Source organism: Mercenaria mercenaria, chromosome 3 (genome assembly GCF_021730395.1).
Source record: "Mercenaria mercenaria strain notata chromosome 3, MADL_Memer_1, whole genome shotgun sequence".
Taxonomy (NCBI): domain Eukaryota; kingdom Metazoa; phylum Mollusca; class Bivalvia; order Venerida; family Veneridae; genus Mercenaria; species Mercenaria mercenaria.
The window spans coordinates 79,778,869-79,792,045 of record NC_069363.1 but is presented as its reverse complement, the minus strand read 5'-3'; the positions used below and the strand labels follow the sequence as shown (position 1 = coordinate 79,792,045).

Sequence of the window (13,177 nt, the reverse complement as noted above, 5' to 3'; positions counted from 1 at the left end):
TCAAAAAGTATGACTTTTGACTTTTGGGGAAAACCTACGTACTAAAAATAGACCAAATTGGTAGTTTTGGACCTCGCTTTGAAATATCGCGTGACTGATTTTCCAATACATTGCCGAAGGCGCTCCAGCGAGAGATAATTGTTGGGCACAGTCTACTTGATTGTGTATTTTTAGAAGCGGGTCATGGTCGCAGTTTGTCAGCTGTGTGGCAATTAAAAGGATGACACCTTCGTCAATTGACTATGATTGCGGATAATCGTTAAACAAACAGCAGTCGAATGTAATGAAGATCACAGGCGGCGCCTTTCAAGTGATTATCGAGTAGTTTAATTTGTACAGGGTCGGTAAACAAAATCAAAGGAACCGTTGGTGTTGTCTCTAAATAATTTCGGTAATTGACTTTATTTGTCATAATGATAATCGGTAATTTATTGGTGAGCATTGTCGAGTAAATTATTGAAGTTATATATACTGATGTTCCTTACTTATTTCATTTCTGCTTGAAATTGAAAAAACATGGCATCAAACGTAAAATTGACTCTGGCATTTATTCCCCCTGCTAAAAATCAAAAACAGAAAGATCTTTTTTGGATAGTTGGAATCTGGCAATGCTTGGTTAACGTTTGATTCTGAAACTAAATGCATGTACTGCAACCTTTGTAAGAAGCACAGTAAATCAAATACATTCACTTCTGGGTGCCCAGTCATGAAGAAAGATGCTGTTACCAGTCATGCTACAAGCACAGGAGCCTGAAATTCTATCTTTAATGCTCCAAAATGGCTAAATATAAAAAAGACCCCTCCTATATCTTTATATATATAGGAGGGGTCATTTTTATATTTACCCATTTTGGAGCATTATAGATAGAATTTCAGGCTCCTGTGCTACAAGCAAAGGTATTGTTAATAGTTTATTAAGAGTTTTGTACATGTAATTACAATTGCTCAAGTTGAAAGTCTCTTGTTTAAAAGACCAAATTTAAAGTTATGTTGTTTTTTTAACAAAGTAGATGTCTTAGCCATAACTACACGTATGTATGTTGCACTTCAGTCAAAATAGCTATCATAGCACCATTCACACTTGAAATTCACAAAAGTTTTCATCCCGCAAACAGCCCCTCGCCCCGCCCCACAACCGCGACATACAATTGGCTCAAAGAAAATCTGACCCAGAGCAGGCCCTGTATGACTTCTTGCCTGTGCAGTTAGACTTGTTTACATAGCTGAACTAGTTTTTGTTCAGCAGGTGCAATGAAAACGACAACGTCCCGCATAGTTTACACGTATTTTTAACGGCGACGTCATTTGCGCCATATTACCGGCTGCGCCATATCACTGGCTTTCACGATAATTATCATTATAATACAGCTTTTTAAAGCTGGCTACCTTGACTAACATGTTAATATGTGATATGTATATCATGCCGGGTACCTAGCCAATGCCTAGAAGAAAATCTTGGTTGTGACTAGAATAATTTGCAAGAGAGATGTTCTGATCATTACCTGTTGGGGCACTGTCTAAAATTCTTAAGTCATAGGCACCAGCACATCTGTAATTAGCAGCTGTTCCGTTATCCCAGACAACTACTACTTCTTCCGGGCTTTCAAAGTTTCTGACAGTCCCAATGTGACCCTCTCCTCCGTCTTGTTTTCCCCATTTCCAATCGGGACCTCGAATAACCCTCGCTCCGACCCCTTCCATCATGTTCACCCGAACCACTCGGTTCGAACCTGCCGCAGCAGGTTCCATTACGTTTAAATCCAGCTTGAGAGGTTGTTCTTTGCTTCCAGGAAGAGATAAACTACAAAAATGTGGAAATTGACATTTTTCTGACAGGATGGTTATTGTTATCTCGCAGAATGTCGTGTAACACGAGATGTCTGTGTTTGATTTCTCTCATAAAATATCTAGATTGTTCCAGTGAATAACCGAAATAACAAGTGCCATCTTCCGGTGGAAAATTTTGTTAGCGGTATTTGGGAATACCGAAAACTACTCCATTACCGAAAACTACCGAAAACCAGTTTTGATTACCGAAAACTACTTATATTTCTAAAAGTATTATTATTATGATATTAAATTTAATACATACTATTAATATATAATAATATATATTAACAGACGAAATTTTGAATTAATTCGTCCATGTTTAAGTGTTTTATCCGACATTATTGATTACGCTTTGAAAATGAAACATTGAGTTACTTCCCTTTCATATATATACTGTACAAAATCAGTTACACTGATTTGTTTTAGAGTTTCCGTAATATGAATATAAAATTATTAAGTTGATTTTTGAGAAAAATTAATTGTTGTCTTAATAGAAAGTTTGCACTTATAGTCGAAAGAAAATATCAACGAGCCATTAAAACGGTGAGTTTATTTGTAGAGTGTTTGAAGAAAGAAGTTCAAAGGTAAGCATAAATGTTTTTCATACCTGATTGAAAATTATTTTTTTTGATATATTAACTAATTATTTAATGAGTAAATTTTAAATTTAGAGTCTTTTCAGGTTTGCACGTGCATCTTTAATCCATCTGTATGGTGCTAAATACATTCCCGCTCAAGTTCTTTAAGGTGATAACAATGTGTCTGTAATCTGAGCTTTCAAACGACACATTAAAGGTAATTATTAAAAACAATATATCTTGAAATTGATTCTTATTGAACCCGCTTCTCTTTAATCTACTTAACATCAGAAGAAACTACATAAAAAAAGTTTTGTCACTCATTTTAATTCTTCATAGCTTGTTGTCTTCTTTGTTTTTAACGTATATTTAAGCTTACGAAAAAGTAGCCTCAGTACCATTGTCTTTGGTTTCATTATGGAATATCCATGCTCTGTCTGTGCTCTTGAGTGCCATGAAGGCATACATTGTTCCAATTGTCAGAATTGGGTACATAGTGATTGTGCAAATTTAAGTTCTAAGGACTTGAAAACTTGGTCTGCTGCTCACTTAAACTTTCTGTGCAAATGTTGTGTTTTCTCTGGATTTAACTACGATGCAAGTGCAGCTTTGTCAAGGTAAATATAACTTCTTTTATATTCAGCCGTTATGATTTTAGAATCAACTGTGGATAAACGTATTGATTTTTGGATAATAATGAAGTATTTTCAAAATTAGTATGCATTAAAACAGATACGTATTTCACTGACCAATTATAAAAACTTTGAACAATGTTCAAGAAATCGTTTTGACTGATGTCTTTTTTTAAAATAAAAATGTCTTTTCCAATAACCAGCAGGATAGTTATAAACATTTATCAAGCAATAATTACTTGAATATGCAGGAAATTTGCAACGCTCATAACACGTGCAAAAAGTCTTTTTTCCGTCCAGTACGGACATAATATATGCCGTGACCCGTCAAACATGTTATTTGTTATTTAAATCTAATTAATTGATGTACTTTATCTGAAAATGGAGATCATGTTATTCATGTTAATGTTCATATAAAGTCTTTTGAGTACGATTTCGTTTATATAGCTTACCGTCACAGACTGTTATATGGTACTGACCTGTTATATGCTTCAAATTTCACGCGTGTCAGCAGAAATTTCTTCAGTTTGTAGCAAATATAAAACATTTTAGGCTTTACGTTTCCTAAAAGCATCAAGTATGCGAGGATAAAATTTAAAAGATAAATGCAAATATGAAAATATTTTTACCTTGAATATCTAAGCTTTCAGAAAATATGTTTTTTTTGTATGTTTGTATGATGAATGGTCTGTGAGTTTTAATTGTTACAAATTCAGTCACATGAGATATTTCTGGATTCAATGAAGTTGCTTATCTCATGTTTTTTAAGTCTCTGGTAATTCTCAATGACAAAATCTAATTACTTCCACAAGCACGTGCAGAGAAGTCAAGTCACATGATTGGTCATATATATTTTCCGTCACGTACGGACTGGTAATATATGCACATATGTGCCGTACGAAAAGGTATAATTGTATAATAATATAATACACTGCAATATAGTATTTGGCTATAAACTTATAGCCTTAAAAGTTTACAAATTCTTTTCATGTCTGCTTCCCGTCCGTCATTTAGCAAATGTCCCCATACCGCATTGCACGTCCGTAAAGATGATAAAAATAATGAAATATAAGAAGGAAAGAAATTCAAAGGTTTATACGTTGTTAAAGTTCCTTGTGATTTTAGATCATTTTAAAGAAGACGTTATCACCGGCATGAATTCTGTTTTCTTGGTTACTAGTGAAACATTGTGAATGTCGTTTTTCATCATTTTTTTTTCTAAAAAGTTTCACTGGTAAAAATTACAAAGTGCTATTACACCTTAACGTCGTTGCCTTCAGGCCTATTTTCTTTTTTGCATTTCAGTTATATGTATCATTTTATTTTAAAACATAGTTACCATATTTCGGTCGGTGGCATTATAAAAAGATCCTTAAATTATAGTTATTTTTATTTTAAAAAAATAAGACGATTTATGTGTATTGTATGAATAGACGGTCCAACAATGTGATCTATTAAATAAATATGCTATTATGTTTCAGATATTGGAGTCATTCCGTTGTAACTATTAAACATTGTGTATTTGAACAATTATATATTCGATACTCACTCTGAAAGATTTGAAAAAAAACTGAATTGACAAGTATGTGCAATGGTTTAGCTTCAGTCGGTCTTTAAGGTGGCCACAGTCAGCATCAAATGCACCATCCCTGACAAATAAAGTTTATCCCCCTTATAAACTGAAGCCCATTGCACATAAAAGATGTTATGAGACAAGATGTAATTTATAAAGGCCAACATCTTGTGGAGTAACATCTAAGTCAAATTTCAATTAAAACGAAAGAAAACCGCATAATAACATCTAAGTCAAATTTCAATTAAAATGAAATAATACCGCATTCATGCCAGCATTTTATTATAAATTATCCGCTTCATGCGATAACCAGTCTTAAAGCACCCATACCGGTTGATCAGGAACATCTCATATACCGAATTTATAACGGCTGTGCAGACTGATCATGATCTATACTGGTAGCCATTTTGCATGACGCGGCTCATAATTTGATAATGTTTAATAATACAATTATTTATAACATTATTTTCAAATAAAACAAACTTGTGACGACAATGACATTTAATACTATTCGATTATTTTATCAAAGGGAAGTAACTCAGTATACAATTATCACTCATTTTAATAAAATCCAAATTAAACCACTTTAAAATTGTCAAATTTCTTCAAAATTTCGTCTGTTAATATATATTATTATATGTTATCAGAATATATTAACTTAAATTCCAAAACAGTAATACTTTTAGAAATATAAGTAGTTTTCGGTAATCAAAACTGGTTTTCGGTAGTTTTCGGTAATGGAGTAGTTTTCGGTATTCCCAAGTACCCTTTTGTTAGTGTTCGTCCATTGTGTACACTACGGAAGCGCTTTCATACTGTCGCACTGACAGACGGAATGTGTGACGTCACACTCTATGTATAGAATGAGTGTTCGTCCCTTGTGGTTGTTAGGGGGCAAGGGACAGTAAATTTGAAAACTCCACAACTCTGCGCTGATACCAGTGCGAAAAAAATCATAAAAAATCCAATCTCCAACCAGTTGAATATATATGCCTGTAAAGTACATATGTCTATTTTATTTAAAAAAACCAAAGAGCTATAAAATAAATAGATTGGCAACTTGAAAGGCATATAGAGCAAATCTCGCCAACCTCCCGTGACAAAAAAACGAGATCTCGTTACCGGAAGTGGCGCTTTCTCCACGCGCCATTTTGTATGCGAAAGCAATTATTCATCGGTAAAATAATTATCACCGTATGACCACGCTTCTTTCGATGGCAAAAAAACCCTGTATTTCGTGTCTTAAGACCATTTCTCATTAAACTAATTTTGTTTTAGAAGCTAACATGTATTTTAAATGTAGTTTTAAAGGTACAAATTGTAACTGCATGCTCGCCGATGTTTGTTTTTAGTAAGATAACGACGAATCACGCTCTGACACGAGCTCACGCGAGATTACAGCCAGTTGCCATTCTGTGTATTTTATACTTCTTTGAAAAAACGTACCCGGGCCAAATGCGAAACTGGCCCCTGCCACTTTAAGATTTTTCTTTTTATGACCAAAAGCGGATTTTACTGGTTTTGAACTTTAATACCTCTTTTGCGATTAAAACCACACAAAAATAATTTTAGCAGCATGAAAAGATGTCTGTATGTGAGCTTCTAAACTAGCCCACCCCTCTCAAGCAAAATGAGCCAAAATTTACAATTTGTCGCTACGAGACAAATAATGTAAAATACGTCTGTTTTTTATCATTTTCTGGCGTAATTCAACGTATTCCATCAGTAAAAATGAAATAAAGTCATATTCGCATCATTTTGCGAAAATAAAATGGCCCCACCCCCTATTTGCCTATTTCATGGGGTCCCCACCCTCCAAGCATCCCCCTGATTGATGGAAATCAGAGCTGATTGGCTAAATATGCGCTACGTGGGTTAAGAATAATGAAAACTGTGTTTTTACGGTGCTGAAATACTGTTAATGGTGGTAGAATTAAAAAATATCGTCTGTGCAAATATTGACTTTCAAACCTTGATGTGTCCTCATCGTAACATTTTTGAGCTGCTGTGCCGTCATTTAGCGTTTTAAGTCCCCAGAAAGTTTAAAATATCAATCTAGAGGTTCTAAACTACCAAAAACTGCGCAAAAACAAGAGTTTTTTGAAATTTAATTTTGGCCGAATTCACTTATGGAGGGCAAGGGACAGTAAATTTGAAAACTCCACAACTCTGCGCTGATACCAGTGCGAAAAAAATCATAAAAAATCCAATCTCGACAAATTCAAGGCAATTTTTGAGCGAATGCCTCGCATAGACATAGCACTTCATTATGTGACATTTTCAGTCGGCCGATTCTGTTGCTTCTGTGATAAAAACGAGTAAAACGCAGGTTTCAGGACACTAAATTCTTGGACAAAAATGGCCCAAAATGCACTCCTTGCGCGACCTGTACCGTATTATCTGCAAATGACTGACCTAAAACACATGCATATTTTTAAAGCATGTGGCCGGACGAAAATAATGGTGGGAAGAAAAGTATCTCATAACCGTTTACTTTTTCCGCAAATTTGAGCTGAAGCTGGATGGATGGAGGACCGTTTCCAATTCGTCCGACTTCCGTTACCTCAGGTAAAGTTTTAGACCCGGCCGTCTACATGAAGCTAGGAAAATCGATACATTCACATATTTATTTTACACAATAATCACTCATACGCAAGAATCCTTAGTTCTATAAACATCATAAATAACCAGTTGAATATATATGCCTGTAAAGTACATATGTCTATTTTATTTAAAAAACGTAAAAAACTGGCCCCTGGCACTTTAGCAAAAGTGTTACTGTTGAGCGCAAATAACCAATCTGCGCTATTTACCAAACGCGCAGCCGTATAACAAATTTTTGTACGTTGGTTATATGCTCAACGATTTAATCGTTGCGCAGGATAAATTTAACCTGCGCGATTTACCAAATGCGCAGCGCATTAGGACTAAAAATTCTTCAAGGCATTTATTAGCTAAGAAACAAAAACTGTTTTTACTTCAATTTCATGGTGAACATTTGTATGTCCAAAGAGCTATAAAATAAGTTATTTTATACTTCTTTGGATTATCCATCAATTCATTTACAAGTTATGAGTGGACAATTTTACTTGACCTTCAATAGAGACTTTGACATTTGACCGACAACCATAGGCGCAATACATAGTATAATCATGGAGACATTTCTGTGTAGTAATAAAAAATCCTTCAATGCAATTTTAAAAAAGTTATAGGGCAGAAACAAATTTTAATTTGACCTTAAACAGTGACCTTGACCTTTAGCCAACAAGCATAGATCATGTGTTGACACATGTTTCATCATGGGGAATGTTTGTGTGTAGCACTTAGATAATCCACCAATGCATCTAAAAGTTATGGAGCAGAAAAGATTTTTACTTGACCTTCAATAGTGTCCTTGACCTATGACCTACAGGCATAAGTCATGTATGTGCACAATTTATATACTGCACTCTATAATACTTTTTGAGTAATTGCAGGTTCCAGATTTGCGGACGGACAGATGGACGGACGGACTGGTAACGTTATATAATGTTTACATCTACATACTTCGCCTATTCAATTTTCATTTCTGTTCCCTACTAATATCATTTTGACATTCATTCACCTCCAATAAATCTGTATTCGGTTTCACCATAAGTAAATGTAAGCTGTTGGTTTTATGATGTCCTTTCGTTTTCTAGGTATCTTAAGTATGCAGTTTTGCGATATTTCGTTTTTTCTGCCCGTTTTTTTTCTCGTTCTAAATTCCGTGCCTTTCTTTTAACAATCTAAAAATGTAAATGCGTAATGATGCAAAATGGAAATACCTATGAATGGGGATTTCATCATATATTATCAACGATTGTATGATTTAATTTCTCATTAAATCTTATCATGAAACGCTTTTCAAAATTAATGATTGCAGCTGCTGTTCAAAGTAGAATTTAAGACACATTACGTTGTACGCAAAAAAAAAAATGGAACTCGTGCAGTTGATTTTTTATTAATTGAGCAACATGTTATAACAGAAAGAAATTTTGTCAAAGTAGTATTTAATAAAATACTATGTAAACTAATTATATTGATAATCATTTTATCATGATAATTATATCATTTTAAGTTTTAACACACTGGAAGCGTATCAACGTTAATCATATGGTCTAACAGAACAGGAGCAATACTTTCTATTCACTACTTTTACTTCATAACTAAAACTTAAACACCATACAAAACACCATACATTATAGCCCTGGAGCGGCTGAATTTCACACCATATCCTAAATTTATAAATCAAAGGCCTGAAGGGCCTGAGTCGGCTAATGATTGATGTACTGACAGTATAGTCTACCAGTTTCAGTTTGTTTTTAGTTTTTTTTCTTAAAATTTCATAACACAGCTCGATATTTACCCAAAATATTGTATCCGGATACGATTACACTTTTTTCCAGTTTCAACAATATATTTTACAAATTGTGATGATACGAAGACATTTAGCAGCAATTGACAGTATCTGACATTGAAGTTTACGGTTAAATTACCTATTATTTAAATCTTTTCATCAAAAAGTTGTTTCGTTTCGTGAAAGCAGCCAAACATAGACGATCTACTTTTGATTTCAAAAACTACAAGAAAATTCAATTTAATGTTTCGCCGATATGTTTATTTCTGGAAAAATAAGAATTAAAATCTTTTTTAATATCAGTAGTAACTAAACAAACCAGTAAGAGCTTCTTCTTCCGATAATTTATCCGTTTACTGACTGCAAAATTCAACCCACGCAAAGTTTATAGAAATCATACGATGCGTGTTTACGTTCAATGTGGGAGAATTAAGGCTGATCGGCTATGTTACCTAACGCATCCAGACGATTCAGATTTTGTTTTTAAAAAAGCATTGTGTGCGTTTCTGTAATTTTATATACGTTTTTATACGCTTAGAAATTATTAGACATGCGTATTTGCATTATTTCTATACGTAATATACGCTAATACGCATCTTATCTGGAGCCCTGTGGAACTATTTTTTTGTCTTTCGCTGGATGTTACCCAAGCTTTGTAAGCCTGCGCAATTCTTAAAATGCACATTTATGCTTAATGAGTTACATTCGAGTATTGCACAATTACAAGTCATAAATATGACAGATTACATCGTATATTGGTCATAGCAAAGGGAATTGACACAACTTAACTTCATTCATGCAGTGAACTGTTTGAAGTTTGAGAAATGTAATGGAACTACATCCCTTCACGTGTTATTCTGTCCATTTAGAGAATCGTTGAACAGCAAGGACTCGTCAAAAGGCTTTCAGCCTTTAGCCGACTCAAAAATTAATCCTATTCCTTAAAATATCAGTCTACTGCATTGATTCCAGTATAATCTATCTTCCTTCTCTACAAATATGATTTTACTTTTCTCTTGTTTTTCGTTTTGGTTCCTTTTCTCCTTTGTTTTGACAACAACTCAGTATTGTGTTGTATTGTACTACCTGTTGATATGTTATCCTAAAGTTTTTACCAGGACTTTCTCTTTCATTGTGACTTTCCTATTGTTTCTTCTGCTGTGTTCTGCAGTAACGTAATTATGAAACGTAAGTCATCTGCCACCATGACAGGAATTTATCTGCCTGTTAAATTCAGATTTCTCTTTCTAGTATGGTTATTGTTTTATTCTTGCTGTGATAGTTATCTGCCATTTGCTATAATTTCGGATCTTTTCTTCTCCTATACAACATTACAAAACCTTAAGGTTCAATTGAACAGTCGCAGATACCCAGTCAGCAAAAAGCAGATTAAAAACATATATTTATCATCCTTGCTTTTTGGCTCTATTGTAATACTGTTTATATCCGTCCAAATTTGGAATATTCATTCACTTATACTTTTATCAGGTGATGTACATCTAAACCCAGGACCTGGATCGAATGATTCCATATCGTCATCATCCTCACTATCGACCTTTACGGAGCATATTGATCTCTCCAAACACATCTCTTTTATCCACTTATGCAGAGCTAAAGAACTTCGATATCTTAGCTTTTTCAGAAACATGGTTACATAGAGATTTTCAAAATGACGAATTAATTTTGGAGTATTTTTCACTTCCTGAGAGAAAGGACCGAGCAGACGGATATGGAGGCGTTATTCTTTATGTAAAACAGTATCTATACTATAGAAGAAGGCGTGATCTTGAAATCAACGGTGTGGAATGTCTTTGGCTTGAAATAGTAGTTTCTAACAAACATATTCTTTTCGGTACATTTTATAGGTCACCAAATACTGATGCCTTTCAACACTCTTTGATATTAGACTGTATTCACCTTGCTTTTGATACAGGTATTGAAAACATCATTATTGCCGGTGACTTTAACCTTAACATAGCCAACCAGGTTTCTAACTAAAAAGTCTGTAGTATATGTGACCAGTTCTCCTTGACGCAGTTAATTGATACACCTACACATTTCACTGTGACATCATCCTCAATCATTGATCTAATTTTTACCTCAAATAAAAATTTAATACACATAAGTGGCGTTGGTGACCCTTTTCTTCCTCAAAACGTTAGATACCACTGCCCAGTTTATGGACTTTTAAACCTTAAAAATGCAAAATTTCGACCATTTTACCGCCACGTTTGGATATTCGATAAGGGTAACTACGACAGACTTAGGCAAATAACATCAACATTTGACTGGGACTCTCTCAAACATGAGGATATTGATAAGTACACGGAAAACATTGCAAATAAAATTATTGAGAATGCCAAAATATGTATCCCGAACAGAAAAGTACTGATCAGTTTGTTTGTTTGTTTTGGGTTTAACGCCGTTTTTCAACAGTATTTCAGTCATGTAACGGCGGGCAGTTAACCTAACCAGTGTTCCTGGATTCTGTACCAGTACAAACCTGTTCTCCGCAAGTAACTGCCAACTTCCCCACATGAATCAGAGGTGGAGGACTAATGATTTCAGACACAATGTCGTTTATCAAATAGTCACGGAGTACTGATCAGAGAGGGTGAACCGTGTTGGTTCACGAATGAAATCAGATTATTAATTAGGAAACGTAAACGTTACTATAGAAAGGCAAGAGAAAGAAACACTCCATATCACTGGGAAAAATTTCGAAACCACCGCAATCTTGCAGTTAACAAAATCCGTGTTGCAAAGAGTCAACAGTTGGATCTTCTTTCTAAAAAGTTAAAATCAGAATCTCAAACCAAAAAAACTTGGTGGTCTTGTTTGAAATCTTTCATAAAACCATATGCATCCTCCTCTATTCCTCCCCTGTCATATGATGATAAACTTGTTGAAGATATGCCTGGTAAATAGAAAAAGTGGAAACTCCACAGGTCGCTCAACACAACAAAAACGAAAATGTTGCAGGCTCGGTTTGATTGAGCCTGTTCATGGACGGTAGTGGAAATGCATGCTACCGTCCACGCCCTCTAGCTCCGGGTTGAGCAGAACTCAACATTTACACATGTTAAACAATTTAGAGACATCCGCAGATGTGTTCATACGGCGGTGCACATGGAACCTTCAATGCTACACTAGTGTGTAATTCCATAAAAAGCGGCGTATGGTCCCCAGTTAAAATAAGGGGTTTGCCCTAAACGAGAAAACAATGAGCAGAACTAAACAAACTGGAATTTAGAAAGGGGATCTGAGGTTATGGAGCCTGCATATCACAGAAACTGCCAAAAGACAAAATTAAAAAAGCAGGCGCCATATCCAAGGGGTGATTATACAATACCCAAAGCTGTAAAAGCGGGAGTATTGGAAACACCCAGGCCGAAATGCTCAGGTTAAGAAACTAAACAGTACCAATAACACGACATAAAAGTCGTGCTGAACGATCTGAGAAGATCGAAATATAACAGCCATGACTGAATGCACGGGGAGACTTTTTACGGCCGCCACACGGCACAAACAACGCTCCTGTGATAATAAATAGAAAAAGTGGAAACTCCACAGGTCGCTCAACACAACAAAAACGAAAATGTTGCAGGCTCGGTTTGATTGAGCCTGTACATGGACGGTAGTGGAAATGCATGCTACCGTCCACGCCCTCTAGCCCCGGGTTGAACAGAACTCAACATTTACACATGTTAAAAGTACAAAAAAACAATTTAGAGACATCCGCAGATGTGTTCATACGGCGGTGCACATGGAACCTTCAATGCTACACTAGTGTGTAATTCCATAAAAAGCGGAGTATGGTCCCCAGTTAAAATAAGGGGTTTGCCCTAAACGAGAAAACAATGAGCAGAACTAAACAAACTGGAATTTAGAATGGGGATCTGAGGTTATGGAGCCTGCATATCACAGAAACTGCCAAAAGGCAAAATTAAAAAGCAGGCGCCATATCCAAGGGGTGATTATACAATACCCAAAGCTATAAAAGCGAGAGTATTGGAACCACCCAGGCCGAAATGCTCAGGTTAAGAAACTAAACAGTACCAATAACACGACATAAAAGTCGTGCTGAACGATCTGAGAAGATCGAAATATAACAGCCCTGACTGAATGTAGGGGGAGACTTTTTACGGCCGCCACACGGCACAAACAACGCTGCTGTGATAATAAA

The 13,177-nt window shown here is 35.3% G+C and overlaps 1 protein-coding gene across 1 annotated transcript in view; it reads right to left on the bottom strand.

Annotated features, from left to right (window-relative positions):
- LOC123524293 (E3 ubiquitin-protein ligase MIB1-like) overlaps positions 1-1,870 on the bottom strand; it is a 155,038-nt gene extending 153,168 nt beyond the window's left edge. The window contains exon 1 of the mRNA XM_045302371.2: positions 1,503-1,870. Coding sequence (XP_045158306.1) covers positions 1,503-1,749 — 247 coding nt within the window. The 5' untranslated portion in view covers positions 1,750-1,870. The remainder of the gene's footprint in view (positions 1-1,502) is intronic.
- Between the last annotated feature and the right edge of the window lie 11,307 nt (positions 1,871-13,177).